The 22004-nt window shown below is 38.0% G+C and overlaps 1 protein-coding gene across 3 annotated transcripts in view; it reads right to left on the bottom strand.

The window, feature by feature from the left end:
- LOC140719833 (zinc finger MYM-type protein 4-like) overlaps nt 1-12361 on the bottom strand; it is a 223882-nt gene extending 211521 nt beyond the window's left edge. For all 3 annotated transcript variants that reach the window (XM_073034758.1, XM_073034759.1, XM_073034760.1), the window contains exons 1-3: nt 12301-12361; nt 9953-10246; nt 2497-3180 (exon numbers count right to left, since the gene is read on the bottom strand). In XM_073034758.1, coding sequence (XP_072890859.1) covers nt 2497-3171 — 675 coding nt within the window. In that variant the 5' untranslated portion in view covers nt 3172-3180; nt 9953-10246; nt 12301-12361. The remainder of the gene's footprint in view (nt 1-2496; nt 3181-9952; nt 10247-12300) is intronic.
- Nucleotides 12362-22004: the final 9643 nt, after the last annotated feature.

The raw sequence follows: 22004 nt of genomic DNA, 5'->3' as shown, positions 1-22004 counted from the left end.
AAATATTGGCATATTGATTTCCTTGGCTTTGGCTATTAGGATTTTTGCAGACAGGGAAATGGAGAAAATCTTTCAAAGAGGGATAGTAGCTTACATATATACTGGAGAAGAGGTTTTACTTTTTTTTCATTAGCACTCATTGATGGAGGGAACCATTGGGTTAATGATTCATATTTTCCATCTGAGGACATGATCTGGTGCAGTACACTGACATTGTTGCGGTAGCTCTAACATTGCTCTCATGGGGGCAAGCTCCAACATCATAAATGACTAAAGGCAGGAAAGGTAAACATTCAAGTGAGAACATTGGGTGACCTAGAATCCACCTTGTCGATTTTTAAAAGGACTCCAGCAATAGCTGGCATTCTCGTCGGTAAAACCCAAAGCTTCTCTCTGTGACTAGGAAATTTTTTTGATTCTGTCGATTGCAGAAACTGGAAAGCAATTTTCAATGTCATAGGACTACAGAGAACATCTCCAATCACAGTTCGTGCCTTGCAAATGGTGGAACAGCTTATTGTGTGTAAATGGGTAAAATATCACGAATGGCTACTTCTAAGCACAAGTCCTTACACAATGACTGAGGCTTCCTAGTTAAACTTTTGACGTGTCTTTTAATTGGTACAGTCTTTCCTTTGATTCTATTATGATTATTATTCTATTATAGATTAAGTATGCCCACAAAAATGAATCTTAAGGTTGTATATGATGACACATAAGTACTTTGATAATAAATTTACTTTGAACTTTAATTCACTTATAAAAACACACCATCATTGCTCTCTTCTAAATTTAACAATCATGATTAAAATGTAAACACAAGATAATTTATTACTCAGCTCCAATCAAGATGCCATGTGAGGGAATTCCTTGAAATATAAAGAAATCAAGGTGATGGGCCATATGTTAGAAAGTTTGGAAACAGTGAGAAATGATCATTCGAAGTAGAAGTAGTACATGTATTTGGAAAATTGGGGGACAAGAATGAAAGCAAAATGAGTTTGAAGTTTTGTATGCAAATTCAGTCGCACATTCCACTCAACTCAAGGGGACGTCTATCCAACCATCAGTAGGAGAAACTACAATCAAATTGAAAGGGAAAAGAGGCAGAATAGAATCAATCTGATTGTGGAGTGGGATCAGTCTGAGTTCAGGAAGAGGAATTGATTGTAAGAGGCCTGTCATGGCACTCACAAGTGAGGTATATTGTTTTGAAGGTCTGACGGTAAGCAGGCAGGGATGGTCTGGAAGTGAGAAGGATGAGGTCAGGAGGAGATCAGTCCTTTGCTGGAAACTTTAGTGCAATAACAAAGGAATTTGGCTCAGTCAAGGCATTGGACAGTACTTGGTCCATTTGGGGAAAGTGATTGGGGTAAATCAATCCAGTTGTGGTGTGGAGTAAGTTGATCTGGTTCCAGAGGTCTGGTCTGGCTGCCTTCAGGAGATTGGGATGGTTTCAATCAGATCACAGTGATGGGAAGGCTTTGGTGGACAGGGTAGATGTCAATTCACTCATAAAAATGCACAATCAATCCAAACTAGAAAGTGGAGCATTCGATCATTTTTGTTGAGTGGGGAAAATGGTCCAATCACAACATGAATTGAATCATTTCTTCCCATCCCTGTCCACAAGCATTGCTGGCTAAACACTGGGATTCTTACCGTGCATCCTTTCAGCTGCCAAGTTTCCGAAGGCTCTGTAAATCTCTCCTGATAAAATTAAATGTGATGATCTTAAAATGGATCAATATGATCTTGATCTACTTGCAATGGACCCATCTTCTAATTGCTAAGTAGTCATCTTCAGATACTCACCCCCCATCTCCGTTAATCCATGGAATAGAAATTCTACAGAATGTTATCAAGCTCTAGATGTTTTGAAATGAACAGACTTCCTACTACCTCACTCCACACTCTTTTATTGATACAAAGGGGGGGGGGGACATTAAAATTTCTCCGATGTATCTCAACCCCACTTGGAGAACAGCACTTTCAATGATGATAATTGTCCTATCATCTACCTCAGACATGCTGTTTTCTCTCTGCTGCCATCAGGTAGAAGGTACTAGTGACTCAGGACTCACACCACCAGGTTCAAAAACAGTTACTACCCCTCAACCATCGGGATCTTGAACAAAAGAGGACAACTACACTCATCTATTCAGATGTTCCCACAACCAATGATTTCACTTCAAGGACTCTATCTTGTTATTTCATGCTCTAGTTGTTTATTGCTATTTATTTATGTTTGCATTTGCACAGTTTGTTGTCTTTCATGCTCTACTTGCTCTTTCAATGATCCTGTTTATAGTTACTATTCTATAGACTTGCTGAGTGTGCCGGCCAGAGAAAAAGAATCTCAGGGTTGTATGTGGTGACACGTATGTACTCTGATAATCAATATTACTTTCAACTTTGAAATCTCACACAGTTGAGGCTTGAAACCACTGACAACAACATTAATAACTTCTATAAATTAAAATAACCTGACAGTACCTTGGTTCTTGTATCCTGTGCAACAGATATACAAGGACGCTCTGGAGTTGATTGAAATAATGATCTTCCTGAAGAATGCATTCCGTAATATTGGTTGGTATAATCAAGATGAGATGGACCCGCCACATGAATAGATTTAATGGAACCCTTGTTGGTCAAGTCCATGGCTTCCTCCGAACTTTCTTTGGACCAGAAGGTGGGATATGATGTTGTGGCTTTAGCTGCAGGGTCCATGTGTAAATGTGGAATGTAGTCAGGGGAACTTGGCTCAAAAGACAGCTGGCCACAACTGAAATGTTGTCCACAGATCCGAGAATACATTGTTGGTGTCCAGCCCTTTCTGGTAAGCTGGATTGCTTTGGTAATGGCTGCAGTATGACTTCCTTTCTTTCTGATGACGGTGAACCATCGAATGTGAGTGTCCTTACCCCGGCGGCTTCGGCATCCGGCCACACTGCAACAGTCTCCGTGGCTGTTGGAGCGTGAAGTGGGTTTCTGGACGATGACAGATTTTGGATCAATTCCAAGCCTTTGGCAGAGGACTCTCTGAAAGTACACTCTTGTTCCTGAAATCGGGAGCCCATATTTTTTACAAAGCTCTCGAAGTTTGGCTTTTGGGCCTTCCTTAATCTGCTGGATGGTTAATGATATTTCCTCTGAACTTATGCTATCCATTGGTTAATGCTGAAAAAACAAAGAGTTACCACAATTAATAAATTCTTCTTGACCACCATCCTCCTGATGTGCATTGATCATGTTCCAGTCTAAGTATGCAAATCAGAAAATGCATTGCTTCCAATCAGAGAAGGGAATTAATAATCTGTTGGTGTCACTTTTCTGGTTAAAATGCCAAACTGGGGGCTTTGATGCTTTCTTGGGTGGTTGATGAATATGCTTGATGCTATTTTGAAGACTTGCAGGAGAGTTACTTCCTGGGTCCTGATGAGAATTTATCCCACAAGCAACATCCAAACAACAAATTAGCTGATCATTATCACTATGCCCTCAGTGGGGCTTGTTGGGAAGAAAGTGATTGCTGCATTTCTTGAATTTCATCAGCAACTACATTTCTAAAGTATTTACTGTATTTGGCTGGCTAGAACTTTGGAACGTAGAAGTACTGAGGGTGCTTTATAAATGTAGATTTTTTTTGCTTTATTCAGGATATCAGGTCCATTTGAAGGGAGGCATGTGGTTGGCATGCATCCAAATCAGTTAGGTATTGACAGCAGAGACTGGATTGTAAGTGCATTAACATTTCAGGACAGGGATAAGTACAGTGTTCTTGGCATGAGATGAAAGTTAATGATTTGTATTTATAATTAAATCTCACAGTTAATTGCCGAAAAGTAAACAGTGTAGAATTTAGATATTAATTGAAAAGACATTCTCACAGTGTAACAAACTGCTTATGTAAGAATTTATAGGCTTGCTAAAGAGTAAGGGAAGGTTTGCAGTCTATGGTTTGTAAACCATGTAAGACTGAGTTCCTTTAAACTTGTTAAATGTTTTAATGATGCAGATTAGCTTTAAATTATATACTCGGACTGACTCACTGAGTAGCTAATGCTGGGTTAAACAAACTCAAGCAAAAGTAACCATCAAGAGTGAAAGAAAAGAGAATTGAGACTAAATGCGTGTATCTAAATATAAACATTGTCATCACAATTTACATGGTCTACTGTAACTTTGCTTAATGTGAAGAGGTGAAAGGAAATATTGTAGAATTATGACGAGAATCAATAAATTCAATGGAACTGGCAAGCGCCATCTCTTCATGTAAAGTAAGGGTGGATATTAATAAGTCTAATGGACAGTTGAAGAAAATGGAATGAGGAACATCAGAGAAAAGATGGCCAATAACAACGTAAAATGCTCCTCCCAGATGGTGTGCCTTCAAGTTTAATCCTGACCTCCAGAGCTGTCTGTCTGGAGTTTTCATATTCTCTCTGTAACCACATGGGTTTCCCCTAGGGCAGAGGTTCCCAACCTGGGATCCATGGACCCTTTGTTTAATGGTATTGGTCCAAAGCATAAAAAAGGTTGGGAACCCCTATCCGAGGGGTTGCATTTTTTTTTCACGTCCCAAAGATGTGTGTATTTCATAGGTTCATAGGGTTTCTGTAAACTGCCCGTTGTATGTAAGTGGCTGGGAAAATCAAGGAAGTGGGGGATGTTTGCCAACATTTGTGAGTGAGTGCCCCTAGAACTCTCAGTCTGCACAATGGGGATAAATAGTTTCAATGGTGGCATTCAAATGGAATATGAGGGAAAATAATTCAAGACCAGGGAGAAAGCAAGAAAAGTGGATTGATGAGGTTAGAAGGGGGATAGCACATACACATAAGTTAAGATGTCTATGTCATAATAATGCTGTAACTCCTTGGATTCAGAGCTTTAATTATGTATTGCTCCTCTGTCGGTAGGGGGGAGGGAGGAGGAGTAATATAGAAATGTGGGGAGAATATATTGGGATAAACGTAAATGGGTACTTGTTGGATTTGAGAGGAATTGGGAGAAGGTCCTGATTCCGAGCTGTACGTCTTCATGGCCGTTCATCACCAAAGGAACTCTCACTCAGTTTCTGGACTTGCTGGCAATACTGCATGAAGCTGGTGCTCCGGGAGTGAGTCCCCATGAGGAAACAAACTTTCTCAGATGGTGAAAATTGCGCGGGAGCACTACAGGATTCAGGGTGGCATTAATGGGGTAGGAATAACCTAAACATTATACAAGGAGTGTTGATGAAATCCACTAATTTATTAAGAAAACTGATATGAACTGAATATAAAACACAAGAGATTCTGCAGATGCTGGAAATCTTAAGCAATGCACAAAGTGCTGGAGGAACTCCGCAGGTCAAGCAACATCAATGGAGGAGAATAAACAGTTGACATTTCAGGCCAAGACCCTTTACCAGAACCTGACGAGCTGAACAAACTGCTTAAAAAGAGTCAAATACCCTTTACAATGTAAAGTTTAAATATTACTTTTCTCACAATAACATTTAGAAACTAATACATTTTATAATCCTAAAATGAACATATTTCTTTGAAACCAACAATGTAACTCAGAGAACTAAACTGAGTAACTTTAAGAGTTAACAAAAGGTGGGTAATTTATAATGAAAGCTCTAAATCCAAGGATTTATAGAATTATTTTGACACAGACATCTTGCTTAATTGTATCTCCTATCCCCCTTCTAACCTTCCTCTTGCTCTTCATCCTTGGCTTTAAAATTATCTTCCCTCATATTCCTTTTGAATGCCATGGTTGGCATTGTTTACCCCCATTGTGCAGGCTGAGAGTTCTGAGCCCATTCAGATCACAAATGGTGGCAGACATGAGTAATGAACATTCCACCTTCAGTAATGGAACAGCCCTGTAAGTTAACAGACCAAAACTCCATCAGAAGTACCATATGGCTGATTCTTCTAGCTTCCTTCCCTGGTCCACCCCAGTGCAAATAACATTGCCAATGAAGTTCCATCAATAAATGTGACATCATGGGCTGTTGTCCAAAACCGACTGTGCGCTAAACAAGCTGTTTCTTTCCAACTACAGAATTAACACCTACTCAATAATGTTAGAAATGGATATACAATTTCAGCTAAATAGATGAGAATAATTAGAGATAAAACAAGTTGAAAGATGCTGAAAAGGGGAGTAAAAGGCAGGTGAATAAAAGGCAAGGTCTGATTGGGAGGAGTTGTGAAAAAGTTGGTAAAAATGCATGGAGAGAGGAGGTGGTGATCTAAATGTCTGGAAGAGGTGTAACTGCAGAATTATCTGCAATTGTCACAGAAACATGGGATGACTGCTGTAAACCTGAAGGATGGTTCTTCCCCCTTTCTTTCCAGTCCTGATGAAGGGTCTCAGCCCAAAATGTCAATCCTTTATTCAAATCCATAGATGCAGCCTGACCTGCTGAGTTCCTCCAGCATCTTGGGTATGTTACTCTGAATGGCTGTTCTGGATAAATAAGCAGAATTGGCTTCAGCCGATATTTACCTAATGAATATATGGGAACTACATTTATCGGATTATCAAATTTACAAAAGATTAAACACAGAAGTTCAATTTCTGATTTGAGATTTCAATATAAAGCACATCAGGCTGATTTTCAGGAGATTGATCATTGCTGTACCCAGCATAAATCCAATCAGTTCAGTCATCAATCTTTAGGTCTTAAACTAGTTCATAAAACAGGAAGATTCACAATGTTCACCACCAAACAACAGAATGTCCAGATACTGAATTCAGAGAAGCACAGCGCACAAATGCTGAAAGAATGTGTAATGTAGGAGCAGGTGACAAAGTAGCAAATTCCCATGTGTTCGTGCTTTCCAAAAGTCCTTTAACATACAAGGGGCACAACATTTAAAATGATGGAGCATTCTTTCTGAGAAAAAGGACAGGGAGTAATCTAACTGTAAATTTAAAACATAATGAGGCTGGATAGATATCGTGAAGCTTGTAACCAAAACCAAAGGTCATAAATAAAAACAAGTCCAAATGAAATTCAGAAGAAACCTCTTTACAAAGTAGAATGGATGTGGAACTTGTTACCATAAAGTGCTTGATACCAAGTAGCACAAAGACAACAATAAAGCAGAGTGAATTCTGAGGGTTATTTTAAAGAAACACTCAGATGAACAGTCAGAAATTAAAGAACATGAGAGTATATATGCAGGGTTAAATGAAGCAATAGGCTCAATTTACTAAATTAATCCATTGAGACTCAACTTTAGAAAACCCTGCCTAGCAGTTATCTAGTCTTATCATCTCATATTGTGTTGTTACCTATTCTGTTCCAGTCATTGTCTGATAATATCTGTTCACTACCAAACAAATCCATATCTCATGAAAAATATAATTCTATCTTCTAGTACATAATATGCATATTGCAGAGGAGAGTATGTGAAAATACCAGAAATTCTTAGTAGCTGAATCACATTAGTTCCTTAGTAGGCTCTGAAATACACTGTGTATCATGATCGTTTTAGAACTGAAACTGAACTATTGTGTCATATTACTTACAGCACAGGCAAAGTACTTAACACCTAATATAGCAGAATGAATTCTGTTTTCTGAAAAAATAGACTTTCTGTTCATTATTTTTATTTCATGAGGCCACAGTGAGTCATTTTATTCACAAATACTCTTAGTTTTGGATAAACCAATCTTCAATGGCAGAGTATGTGGCAAGTGAGAACATGCATTCACCCATTATAATTGACCGAAAATTTATTTGCAAAAACACAAAGTTGGAAAATTGTATAAAATTAGCTTTACTAAAGATTAGCTTTATTTGTCACATGTACATCGAAATATCAAAACATACAGTGAAACGTGTCGATCGCATCGACAACCAGCACAGTCCGAAGGTTGCACTGAAGACAGTCTGCAAGTGTTGCCATGGCTCTGGCAGCAACATAGCATGCCCACATCTCACTAACCCTAACTCATACGTCTTTGGACTGTGGGAGGAAACTGGATCACCTGGAGGAAACCCATGGGGAGAACTTACAAACTCCTTACAGCAGTTCTTCACTTTAACTGACGGTGTGAACGTTATGCAAAGATTAGACTAACATCACTCAAGAACAGGATTTCACTCAACTTCACTGGCCCCGTCACTGAACTGTTCTCACAACCTATGGACTCACTTTCAAGGACTCTTCATCTCATGTTCGTGATATTTATTGCTTATTTATTTTTTATTATTATTATTTATCTTTTGTATTTGCACAGTCTGGTGTCTATTGCACAATAGTTGTTTGCCTATTCTACTGGGTGTGTGGTCTTTCATTGATTTGATTGTGTTTCTTGGATTTACTGTATATGCCTGCAAGAAAATGAATCTCAGGGTTCATTCATTCATAGCTTGTCACACAGAGACAGTCAGCTATTCTTGTCTGGTGTGTAGTGTCAGGATTGGTCTCCTTTCAGATTAACCGGGTCACGATACGAACGTTCCTGACTCAACCCTTGTTCCCTTGTTGTTTTTTTTACGAGGCTGACTGGCTAGCTCAGCGCTGTACCCAGCACGGACGGAAAGCGTGTCCGAGGGGGCCGACTGGGTTCGAACTTGGGAGCCTTTGCTTCTGAAGTCTGGCGTTGATGCCACTGTGCCACCAGCCGGCTATCTCAGGGTCGTTTATGGGGTCATTAATGTACTTTGATAATAAATTTACTATGAACTTTGTAATTATACAGTCCATGAGGATAGGCTACTGATTACATCCACTTATATTGGCGTACATCTTGTGCTTTGAAGTGGCAGCTGAACAAACACTTGCATGAACATGTGTCTCTGAGGTGCACTTGGACAAACAAACACCCAGGCCCAGTCGATAATTTCTGTATTGCAGCATTGTAGTTGTCAATTGTTAGTACTTCTTTCACAATAAAACAGAGCAGGATAAGAAGACTCTATACATCTATGGTCTTGCATCAACACAACTCATAATATACATGCAGGCCAATAAAAACATGATTAATACAGTCATCAGCTCTGCACGTACACACATATTCCACTACAAAGGGATACATATTGTGTTACATTATGAGAACCTTTCCTACAGCACTTTTATAGACGTGCAGGCAAAGCTTGTAGTCAAGTCCATAGTTTTAATCTTGGTTAGTCAGAGATTATTTAAAGCATCACAGGAAACTTATGTCTGTTGCAAACATCCTGAAGAGGCAGCCATTCATGGGTCAGTAAGACTCGTGTCTCACCGTTAGCAGAGAATTCCTACAAGTGTGTGCGGAAATCAGTACTTCAAAAAAGATCCGGCGTCACCTCACAAACCACCCACCCAACCTCCTTGTTAACACTGCCTGCCCCAGCTGTGAAAGAGCCTGCACACTGCCCTGCTCAGGAGCCTTAAGACTGAGTTGAAGTATGTAAGGCATCCTCAGTCACAAGAGGAAGCCCAAAAACTTTGTTTCATCAAGCTTGCTTTGCAACCAAGTATTTTTTTTACAATAAAATTATTTATCTTTTGAAGAATGACAAGGGAACCATTATATAAGACAATAAAATTTCTCAATTTTTTTTAACTTAGGGAGAATCAAAATATAGTTTTAAAGCAGAGGAAACAGTGAAAACTAATTTATAGCCCCTTATTTCTCATGTTGTTCTTTCTGTCTCCTCTTCTGCCTTTCTCCCTTTAATTCTTCTTTCTCCCTTTAATTCTTCTTTCTATTCCTTTTCTGCATTGTGTTGCTTCTTTTTTGGAAAGTGGTGTCAGAAATATTCAAAAGCAAGTAGACTGAGTTTGAAATGAGAGTTACACTAAAAATGGCACTCACTTGCACAACCACTGTGCTCCCACCTTTACCTGTCCATCCCCAGTTCTCCCCATAACATATCAACACCATGCTACTTTCCTCCTTTGAGCCACCTACTAAATGGCTTTCTTGTTCTTTGCTCAGCTGTTACCCACCTTACCTTCAAATGTGACATCTGAATTTCACTTCTCCAGTTCCCTTCTCATGTGATTATTCAGAGTGGAGATCTTCACTAACAACAAGTTCCATTCCAACCTCCTGCCCCCACAACGTTCCTTCTTCTCTGCTCTTTTCAACAAGACTTCATATTCTCACAGAAGGCGGCATCCAGCATTAAGGACCTCATCATCCAGGACATTCCCTCTCATTGCTACCATCAAAGAGGAGGTACAGGCGCCTGAAGGTACACACTCAACATTGTTTGAACAGCTTCTTCCCTTCTGCCATCAGATTTCTGGATAGACAATGAACAAACCTATGAACATGACTCACTAATTTTGCTCTCTTTTTGCAGTATTATTTAATTTAAACTAATATATTTCAGAATCACATTTAATATCTCCAGCATATGTCATCAAATGTGTTGTCTTTGCGGCAGCAGTACAATACATTATATAGTATTATAGAAAGAAATGTGTATTATAGTAAATATAAGTATATATGCTAAATTAAAATAAGTAGTACAATTTTTTTTAAATTGTAGTGAGCTAGTGTTAATGGGTTCAATGTCCATTAAGAAATCTGATGGCAGAGGGGAAGAAATTGTTCCTGGATCATTGAGTGTGTGCCTTCAGGCTTCTGTACCGCCTTCCTGATAGTAGCAATGAGAACAGGGCATGTCCTGGGTGATGGGGTCTTTAATGATGGATGCTGCCTTTTTGAGGTATCCCTGAAGATGTCCTGGATACTATGGAAGCGGGTGCCCATGATGGAACTGACTTAAGTTTACAAGTCTTTGCAGTTTATTTTGATCCTTTGCAGTAGCACCCCCCACCCATACCAGACGGTGACGCAGCCAGTTAGAATGCTCGCCACGGTACATCTGTCGAAATAGTGTAAGTTATAGTTTTTCATGTATCACACTGTACAGCTGCAGCAAAACAATAAATTTCACGACATGCCAGCGATAGAAAACCTGATTCCGATTCTGAAATTTCACTTTTTTCTTAAACCAAATAGAATGAAGAAATAAACTGCTTTTTTTTTGTATTTTTCTAATGCTTACTATGCCAACATAAAACTTCAGTAACAATCAGTCTGGAGCATTCAAAATTCCCAAAGGCTTAAAAAAAAACGCTTTTAATGTCGTTATTTGATGTCTCCCATTTTTGTTGTAAATGTAGCTTGACAGTGACTTACAGAACTCCTTCTCCCTAATCAAGTGATAAACACATTAAGATAAACAAGCAATGCTAAAGCTGTAAGTGCAGAAAGGGTGCTATATATGTTGTTTACTCTTCATGGCTAAACCTAAGGCATTACAGAGATTCACTAAAATTATACCAAAAGGAAAAGGCTTTGGTTACAAGCAGAAATGAAGAGAAATGCAATTTGAAGAAAAAATAAAATGTATACCAAATTGTGCGGGTTTGGTTGAGGTAAATGGGAGTAATTCAGCAATCCATAAGTTACAAATTTAAGATCACTACCAATTGAACAAAAGAAGAGGGTATGAGATTTGTATATACATTTACAATTTGGAGTACCTTCTCTGTAATGGTGGTGGAAACAGAATCCACAATAGCTTTTAAAAGCAAAAAAAAGAGATGAATTTGGAGAAAAGAAGCAGGAGGCTTGGATGCTAAGTGACTTCAAAATGCATGCACAGAAGTAAAAGATCCAGTAGCCCTTTTTCTGTGCTGTAAAATTAGATCGTTCCATTAAACCACAAAAAGCAAAACAAAAAACCCTTACACCATAAAATAAATACATCAGTGAATCCTGTCAAAATCCCACTGCCTGGATACATCTGACCAGAAAGTCTAAAGTCTAAAACATAGTAATCAGAATTAACTGATTATGCACCAGTGTGTGTGGATACTTGCTTTATTACATTTTAATGGCGGGGCAATTTATAGCAACCATTTTTAAGTTTCTTTGCTGTTCCTTTCTTCCCTGGAGCTTTCAGTCTTATAATACACACATGCCATGCCCCTTTTAGAAGGCCTACTGTCCATCTCTGAACGGTATGAGACCAGAATACAGTTAAGGATCAGCACTACAGTGTTTGAAAATTGCTTACTGGTATTTTTTCCTTTAACCTTTTAACACACCTTTCCCGCAGATTTTTCCTTTTATACAACCTATTAAATCTTTGTACCTGCAGCCCTTGACATAAATAGTGTCAAAGGAGGCCTCTTTCTCACTCCATTAAGATTAAAATGTTTAAAAATGTGATATCATTTCAGCTGACATTGGTGGAAAAAAAAAGCACATAGAAAGAACTGCAGTGCATTTAGTTTAAGCATCTGATCCTGAAACACTGTGGTACACATGCTTGACACTTACCCTGTTGTTTAAACCCACACACAGTGAAGCCAGGCATCCAAGCTGACATAGAACTATTCACCCAAGGAATCCCATAATGCAATAGAGGTGCTGTAAACTGGGTTACTGCAAGTGCTGAAAAAGCAGGGACTCTCATTATGAATTTCAGGATTTAAGAACATGATCCTTTCACAGCATGATGATAAGAGTCCTTTGATTATTTATTTATTGTTTTAATTAATAATAAAAAAATAAAATTCCATACTTTTATATGAAATGCAGTATCAATCAAACAATAACTAAATGAGAAAAAATTGAATTAACATGACTGGATCAATCTTTGTACGTGATTTCTTTAAGTGTGTCTTTTGTATTTTCCTACCATTTTTGCTTCAGCCCTGTTTTTGCTGCTTCCCACCTCCTCCTTTACCCAGGAATAGAATAATATGAATGAGAGACTTCTCAGTTTCACTATCAGTAAGACCCACTATGGCATTTCTGGCTAAGCTTATTTAAGCTGCAACAGAGGTAGAGGTACACATATATTATGTAATTAATCACACAAATTGATAAGTTTGTTCAAGCATTCTTCTACAGAACTAATTACACATGCAAAACCAAACAGGTTGATTAACTTGGTTACAAACGAGAGAATATCTGCCGATGCTGGAAATTCAAGCAACACACACACAAAATGCCGGAGGAAATTGGTTGCGAGTTTTGTTGCTGTCTTGAGAATATAAGACTAGAAATAAACATTTGATTATAGATGAAGACTCCTGTACTAATGAGAAGGATTATGTTATAGAGAAATTAAATGATACCCAGTAGAAAACAGAATCACAAGCAGAATCAGGCTTAATATCACCTGCATATGTCACGAAATTTGTTAACATTGCAGCTGCAGTTCAATGCAATACATGATAATAGAGAGAAAAAGAAAACTATGAATTACAGTAAGTGTGTATACCATATACATATATATATAATAGTACCATATACATATAATAGTCAATTCAATTAGTGCAAAAAAATAGAAAATAAAAAAAAGTAGTGAGGTAGTGCTCATGAGTTCAATATCCATTCAGAAATTGGATGATTGGATGGCAGAGGAGAAGCTGTTTCTGAATCATGGAGTGTGTGCCTTCAGGCTTCTGTACCTCCTTCCTAATGGTTGCAATGATAAGATTCAAAGTACATTTTTTTATCAAAGAGAGCATGTCCTGGGTAATGGGGGTCCTAGTGAAGCACTCCTCGTTGAATATGATCTGGATACTAAAGAGACAAGCGTCCATGACAGAGCTGGCTAATTCTACAACTCTCTGCAGCTTACTTTGATCATGTGCAGTAGCTTCCCCCACCCCGCCTCCACATGCCAGACGGTGATGCAGACAGAAAAAAAGGAGAAACATATTATGGTTTTTCATGAGTTTTTAAACCATAGTCCTATGGTACTATTTGCAAGGCACTTATATCAGTATAATAAAGCCCCAATCTGAGATGTTGGAAAGTGATGTGTCCATTTTACACAAACTCACAAATCAATGGAAATGGTTGAATTTCCATCAATTTGGCTGCTGGTTAAAGCAGAAACTCTTCCCAAAGGGCAACAACCTCGAATGGCAGCAACTACATATATAAATGTTTAGCCACCGATGGTTTTGGATGTGATGTCAGAAGCACCCATTCGCATTGATATTGCCCTCTATAGCAATACATTTGCAGTGTGTGTGACCAGTACCAAGAGTAGCTCAGTTAGTCACAGCCACCATTATTGCATTAATTTGAATCTTCTGCTTCACCTACTTGAAGATCATGGAGATTGGTTTTCTTGGGCTATGGTTTGGTGTAGAATTTCTAGTTGCACAAAAAATACCTATAACAGCTATAAGAGAAACAATAATGGAAACTTTAAACTAGTTTCCACCTCCTCAAAGGAGACTGCAGTGAAGTATCAAAATGGTCAGACAGCACTCCACATTGGTATCACGTTGAGACCTTTCCCAAAATCAGCAGCTGCAGTCAACAAGGTTTGGACATAATAAAGTTCTATCTCATGCCTGCAGTTACCTCAATGAATCTTGGGTTTTATTTTGCTTCATTTTTGCAATTCATGTAGATTTCCTTTCATAACGACTTCCAGAATCTTTTCTACTCTCTCTGACTGATAGATAAGTGTGCTCCAATTCAAACTAGTGATCACCAATCAAGTCTTAATTTAACTTTGACTTACACTACACCATATTTTCTGCCATTTAGGGTCAAGAGTCATGAAAGTGGAGGTTAAGGGCCCTCCATGTATTTATAATATAAAAAAGGTTTATTTTAATTTTCTCATTGTTTTCTAAAAAAAATAGTTTAATATTCTACTTTTCAATGGCATTCCCATTACATTTTTCCCCAATGGTTGAGAAATGGCCAGGGATTTCTGTCCTCTGGTACAGTTCAATTGTGTATATTTGGAGTAAAGATAAATTCTAGTGTAACAAAATAATAAGAACAGTATATCAGCAGGTACTTAGAGCAATCACATTGAAAATTTTCACCAGTGACCCAAATTGAAGCCTGGGAATTCAAACGCAAATGGAATGGAAAGATCTAGGATGCACTTTAAAACAGATATACAAATCTCTCAAGAATATTATGAACAGTAATCTGTAATTCTCATAGTGTAAATAACCATTTATATTGTCTATATTGTACACAGGTAGAGTGATCTCAATGTATCAAAAGCTATCATAATTTGGAAAGGTTGCAAGTACCTTCACGGACTGAAACACATCAAGTGCTACTCTAAGGAAATCCATGCTATCTTGGTTTGACTCAAAATGTCCAGCACTTACATGTAATATAATCTGAGAAGTGCAAGGATATATACCAGTAACTTCAAAGTACAGCTCTGAATAAGTTAGTGAAGACTGATGAAGTGAAATCAATGATGAATCAAGAAGCTATTTTTTGTTACACCTGATGAGTCATAGAATCACAAAATGATTCATGGAAGAAGGATATCATTGAGTCAATTCCAATCCTTGAGAGAAAAAAAATCTGTATTTACCATTTATTCTTCTATCAGCCCCAAAATTCTATCCAACTCATTTTTGTAAGTTATTAATTAATCAGCAATCACCATCCTTTTTGGGAAGAACTTTGAAGGTTATAATATCAAACTGCACTTTTTGCATTTTAACATCATCAATATTTTATTTGATGATACCCCACTGCCCAGGACATGCCCTCTTCTCATTGTTACCATCAGGTAGGAGATACAGAAGCCTGAAGGCACACAGTGAGTAATTCAGGAACAGCCTCTTCCCCTCTGCCATCTGATTTCTAAATAGACATTGAACCCATGAACACTACCTCACTGCTTCTTTTTAAATTTCTGTTTTGCACTATTTATTTTAATTTAACTATTTAATATATATTTACAAACGTATATACTTACTGTAATTTAGCTTTTTTATATTTATCATGTACTGTATTGAACAGCTTCCACAAAGTTAACAAATTTCTTGACATTTGCTGGTGATATTAAACATGATTCTGATTATGAAATCTTTTACCTCTAGTTTCAAGCTTTATTTCATTTCTTATTATGTTTATTCTTTAAAAAAGCATCTGTTGAATATTTCCATTAAATCACATCATACTTTGCTGCATTAAAGAGGACAACCTATATAAAAACATAGTTGAGATGCCACTATCTTACCAAATCAGTAATTCTCCATTGCACTCTTGCAGAGGCTTTATCACCCATTTAAAATTAAGATGCTAATTAGGATTGAGCAACTGTTTTATATTACCTTACACTTGTACTCTGTGTAACAGTCATGTTACTTGGTAGACAAATGATCAACAATTTGTACTAAAAATTTTAAATAGTATGTAAAGACAGACAAACTCTTTAAAATTTTTAGTGCAAATTGATCCTTTGTCTACAAACTAACATGAATTGCTAGATACTTTCCTGCATTAAATTTCATCTTTTATACATTGCTCTATTTTATCAGCCTGATAGTATCCTCCTGAATCTGTTTCCATCCTCCACGCTGTATATTGTCTATCTGTTTAAAATGATTCCCTGTATATATCAAGTCCAAACTATAAATATACACCAAAGATTGGTCCATTACACATTTCTCACAATTACATAAAGCAAATATTCAGTATCATTTTCAACATTTTGCATTTTTGGCAATATTCTTTTAATTCCGTGAAGTTAAATATTTCTAATTATTGACATGCTTTATCAAAGGTCTTTTGAAAGATCATAAATCAACTGCACTGACTCAGATTATGGCAATGACAAATTAATGAGCAATTCAAAATCAGGTCATTTCTTATTTGCACATTAACAGCTTCAACTACTTCAAGTGCTTTTGCATAAATGCTGTAATAGTCTAGGTAAAGCATTCCGGACATGACGCAGATGCTTTTTATAATAACAGTGTTCAAGTCTATTTTATGTTGACCAGTTGCAGTCTGTTTTCCTCAATCTGAACTCCTGGGTTAACTGTGAAGGATAGGTTAATATTCTCATTAATATCTGTATCTCTGCAGTCCTGTGAATTTAAAATATTGAGAGATATATTAATATCTTTTGTTGCATTTAAACACAATTGCACATACTTATGATCTGCATGTTTTCCAAAATATTTTTTCTGGGAGGAGATCCATAATTGGATGTGGCTGTTCTACTCATCACTAGTGCCGTCCTAATTAGCGAATGGAAGATGATCTAGTCTCATGCTGAGGCAAACCTGCATTTTCTTCTTTACTGTGTGTTGTATTGATTATTATGTCAAGCCCATCAGAGACGAAATGGGTTTATAAAGTAAGATGATCCACACTGCGGATGTGCTAAGGTTAAAATCTCTAAAGACGTACAGTTAAGGCTAGTAGGTTGTGGACATGCTATGTTGGTGCTGGAAGCATGGTTACACCGGTGGGTTGACCCCAGCATAATCTTCACTGATTTGATTTGAAGCAAATGACTCTTTGCACTCTTGTTTCAATGTACACGTGACAAATAAAGCTAATATTTAATCTTTAATCTCCTTGCATTTGGATGACTGCATTGTGGTTTCCCTGGATCCACTGCTGTTCCACAGACAGATGAACATCTGCAGCCAAGTTTATCCGCTGTTGGGAGAGTTAATGTCAGAAAAAAACAGCTTGGCCACTGGTCCCTCTGATCATCTGGCCCTTTCACTGTCAGGTCCAATTACCTGAAGGTGCTTGGACTCCAAAGCTGAGACAGGGCAAGTATCAAGACCTGGGTATAACCAAAATGAAGCAGACTTTGGGATCATGGAAGTAATTTTCTGACCATAATGTGGTGGAAGAACCTGGTCTTCAGATGTGAAATGTCCTTTGGCTTGCTGTATGTTGCTGTACTACAGTGTTCACCTGATCTGACTTCCCAATTGTCTGCGGATTGAAAAAGGACTTTATCTGCAGGACACAATGTAGAAATTGCCTGATTAGGTGGGGTTTTGGGGGTGGGGTGGTTATTGGGAGAATGCATCCTGGTGTGGCCTTCAATTTGATGGCTCTTTTGGTAAAGGCTACATCCAGCTATGCCAAAAACTAAATGTCACTGTGGGTCCGATCTCTCCCCATTTCGCTATTGTGTGCTTCATTGAGTTGGACTGCACCATATCTATAATATATTCTAGAAACGTTTGTGATCACAGGTCACTCAGACAGTGGTCTGTAGGAATAGATGGTGAACTGTTATCAATAGTACACCTGGCAGTACTGTCAAAGTCATTTGATAGAATGCTTCTTCACCAGAAACTTCAAACATCAAGAACCATGCGCCCTGCTCAAATCCTTCATGTAAAGCAGCATTATATACATATTTGAAGCAGCAACAGTGGGGTTAAAACCATTATTCACCTCCTAGAATATGCATTTGTCAAGATGGGCTAGAAATAGTCTTCCAATTTTTTAATGTCTTTTACCTGGTGAGTTACGTTTGTCTGAGTTTGTAAATGTACCATGCTGCTGTTTCAAAAAGCTAATTCTCAAAGCATTTTTATCTCAGGTATATATGCCCATGGTTATAAACTTGAACTTGAAGGGATGCAATGGACTTTATCACAGTCCAGTCTGAAAAGCTGCATAATAAAGGACTCTTTGCTCTGTCAGCTGTAACCATGATTGCAAAAAGCAACTGATGCTGTAAGATTATCAGCATAGGGAAAGATATACTCCAGTCTGCCTAAAACCAGCTGGATCTTTCAATCCATGAAATGATGTGAGAAGAGCATCTTGATCATAACTCAGTCAGGTAGTGACTGAATGATGCAAACTGGCACACTCCGAGGGAAAAGAGTACATGGAGAGAGATGTGCTTAAGCTTGGTTTTTACACTGTCTTTTTGGAAAAAGGCCAGAGATCAGTGCCACTGCACACCAATGGGCTGTTAAAAACCCACAGTTCGCTCAATGAATATAGATAAAGGAAAAGTTTAGGATATGTTGATGCAGTATAAATATTCTAAGCAAGTAGAATGAGATGGTTCGTATTCTTTGGCCCATCAAGTCTTAGCAAAATTATGCTCCTATATCTTATGGTATTGATTTCTGAATTAAATATGTTCAAATTTAGTAAATAAAGTATATTTTAAAAAGCTTCTAAATATAAGCCAGTTAATGGAATGGACAGATGAACAGATGTTTCATGGAAGTATTAAGTATTTTATTTTTGTTAGGGATCATTCTAGTCATGATATTAAGGATAGAGTCCCTGTAGATTAACTAACATAAGAACCAGTCTTCAAGACATAAAACTTGTACACAATTTAATGGGATATTCTGAATCTGTCTCATTGAAACTACATTGTGGATGACAATAAATGAATATTCCTGCTAATTGCACATTGCCAAAGGTGTATCCCAGCCATTTAATGACAGCGGGTCAGGTCTGTTTTCTCTCTTAACCCTTTGGTTAGTTGTATGTTCATTGAGTCATCCCTCAACACTCTAACAAAAGGGGTGTATTTTGGGTGCCTGGCCTCTGTAGCAGACAACAGTATTCAAGGTTAAAGTAAATTTTATTATCAGAGTACATATACATCACCACATACAACCTTGAGATTCTTTTTCCTGTGGGCCTACTCAACAAATCTATAGAATAGTAACTATAGTAGGATCAATGAAAGATCAAGTAGAGCATAGAAGACAACAGACTGTGCAATTGCAAATATTAAAAAATTATGAGAGCATGAAATAACAAGATAAAGAGTCCTTGAAGTGAGATCATTGGTTGGGGAACATCTCAATAGATGAGTCTTTTTGTTCAAGAGCCTGATAGTTGAGGGGTATTAACTGTTCCTGAACCTGGTGGTGTGAATCCTGAGGCACTTGTACCTTCTACCTGATGACAGCACCAAGAAGAGAGCCTGGCCTGGGTGGTGAGGATCTTAATGATGGATGTTGCTTTCCCTCAACAGCATTTCATGTAGATGTGTTCAATGGCTGGAAGGACTTTGCTTGTGATGTACTGGGCCCAATCCACTACCTTTCGTAGGATTTTCCGTTCGAAGGCATTGGTGTTTCCATACCAGCCTGCGTTGCAACCAGTCAATAGACTTTTCACTACACATCTATAGATGTTTGTCTATGTTTTTGATGTCATGCCAAACCTCCATAGACTCCAAAATAAGTAGGGGTGCTGTTGTGTTTTCTTTGCAATTACATTTGTAAGTGATGAGTACAGGACCCATCATATGAGTATTCAAAGGGGTTCTGCTATTTGGGATCTGCTATATAATACTGTTCATTTGACTATATTCAAAATATTAAAGTAGGTGATTAAAGCAATTTAAAGTGTAGTTAATTTAAAGTATTGTTATCTTTGTCTTGAAGAAGTATAAAATATTGTGTCAGGAGAAAGAGATTCTCTTGGACTCTCTCTCTCTCCTAGTGGTTTACTGTATAAATAAAGACTTCTATATTTCCCATTTACAGCTTCCATGTGACTTAATTTTAATTTCAGTTAGAACAAGGGATACCATTTTTAATAGCTTGAAGGAAAAGAAATACTTGGTGATCTCTTTGAAGATGGCATAGAAAGAGATAATGCAGTTAGAATATGCACATTATCCCTGGTTTGCATCAAGTGCAAAAGCAAGGATCTTTACAAAGCCTCAGCTGAAGTTCTGTATCCACCTGTGAATTACACATTTTAGGAAAATTGTCAAGTCTTTTAAGACTTTCCAGATATTTATTCACCATAACTGCACCAGGGCATGAGTCATATTTAAAATAGGTGAGGGAGGTTTATGCCCAAGTGGCCACCCATTTTAATTCCACTTCCCATTCCCATATGTCAGTACGTGGCCTCCCCGATTGTGGTGATGAAGCCATACTCAGGATGGAGGAGCCTCAATTTCATGAACTTCTGGTAATGCCCCCATCCCTCACCATTCCCCTTTCCCTCTCTCACCTTATCTCCATCGCCACCCTCTGGTGCACCTCCCCCTTACCTTTCTTCCTTGGCCTTCTGTCCTCTCATATCAGACTCCCCCTTCTCCAGCCCTGCATCTTTCACCAATCAACTTCCCAGCTCTTTGCTTCACCAGTCCCCCACCTCCCGGTTTCACTTACCACCCTGTGTTTCTCCTCCTCTCCCCCACCATCTTCTCACTCCGACTTATCTATTTTTTTCTCTCGTTCTCGTGAAGGGTCTCAGCCCCAAACGTCAACTCTAGTCTTTTCCACAGATGCTGCCTGGCCTGCTGAGTTCCTCCAGCATTTTGAGTGTGTTGCTTTGGATTTCCAACATTTGCAGATTTTCTCTTGTTTGTGAGGGGAAGTTTATGTCGATGTTCAAAATCATTCTTTTTGATAAAGTGGAGAGAAATTGTTTTAACCAGCTGATGAGTCTGTGGTCAGATGATGCAGATTAAAGGAATTGGCATGAACATGAGTGGGTGCATAAGCGGTTTCTTATTAAAATTAGATTTCATAACTTTTGTTATGAAATTCTGTTACGAAATTTGAGAGAATTAGCACTTGCACTATAAATGAAATCCTAATATTCTGGCAACACACACAAAATGCCTCTTACTATCTTTCCTTTCAGTTAGTCCTGATGAAGGGTCTCGGCCCGAAACATCGACAGTGCTTCTCCCTATAAATGCTGCCTGGCCTGCTGTGTTCCACCAGCATTTTGTGTGTGTTGCTTGAATTTCCAGCATCTGCAGATTTCCTTGTGCTTGGATCCTAATATTCTGCACACTTTTGTCATCATGCAATGTACTCAAGTCACCAGAACTTACACTGATATTTTATGAATTCTTGGGGCAAGGCTATACTTGCATTTACATATTTAGTTTTGATAACTGTACGATAAAATTTGTTGCTGAATGGCATGTACAACTAATGCTTCGTATGACAACAATCAGAGGGAGACTGGATCACAGCAGCAAAATTTTATACGTTCTCCCCATAATTGTGTGGGTTTCCTCCAGGTGCTCCAGTTTCCTCCCACAGTCCAAAGAGGTATTGGTTAGTAGGTTAATTAGTCATTGTAATTGTAATTGTCCCATTATTAGGCTAGGATTAAATTGAAGGATTGCTGGGTGGCATGGCTCAAAGTGGTGGAAATGCCTATTCTGTGCTGTATCTCAATAATTTTTAAAAAGGTGATGGTTAAATAAGTTTTTAAAGAAAATATTGCCAAATGCTTACAGATAAGCAAGCAAAATATAT

The sequence above is a fragment of the Hemitrygon akajei genome, chromosome 32 (genome assembly GCF_048418815.1).
Source record: "Hemitrygon akajei chromosome 32, sHemAka1.3, whole genome shotgun sequence".
NCBI classification, from domain to species: Eukaryota; Metazoa; Chordata; class Chondrichthyes; order Myliobatiformes; family Dasyatidae; genus Hemitrygon; species Hemitrygon akajei.
The sequence above is the reverse complement of the archived record's forward strand: the minus strand, read 5'-3'. Positions and strand labels throughout refer to the sequence as shown.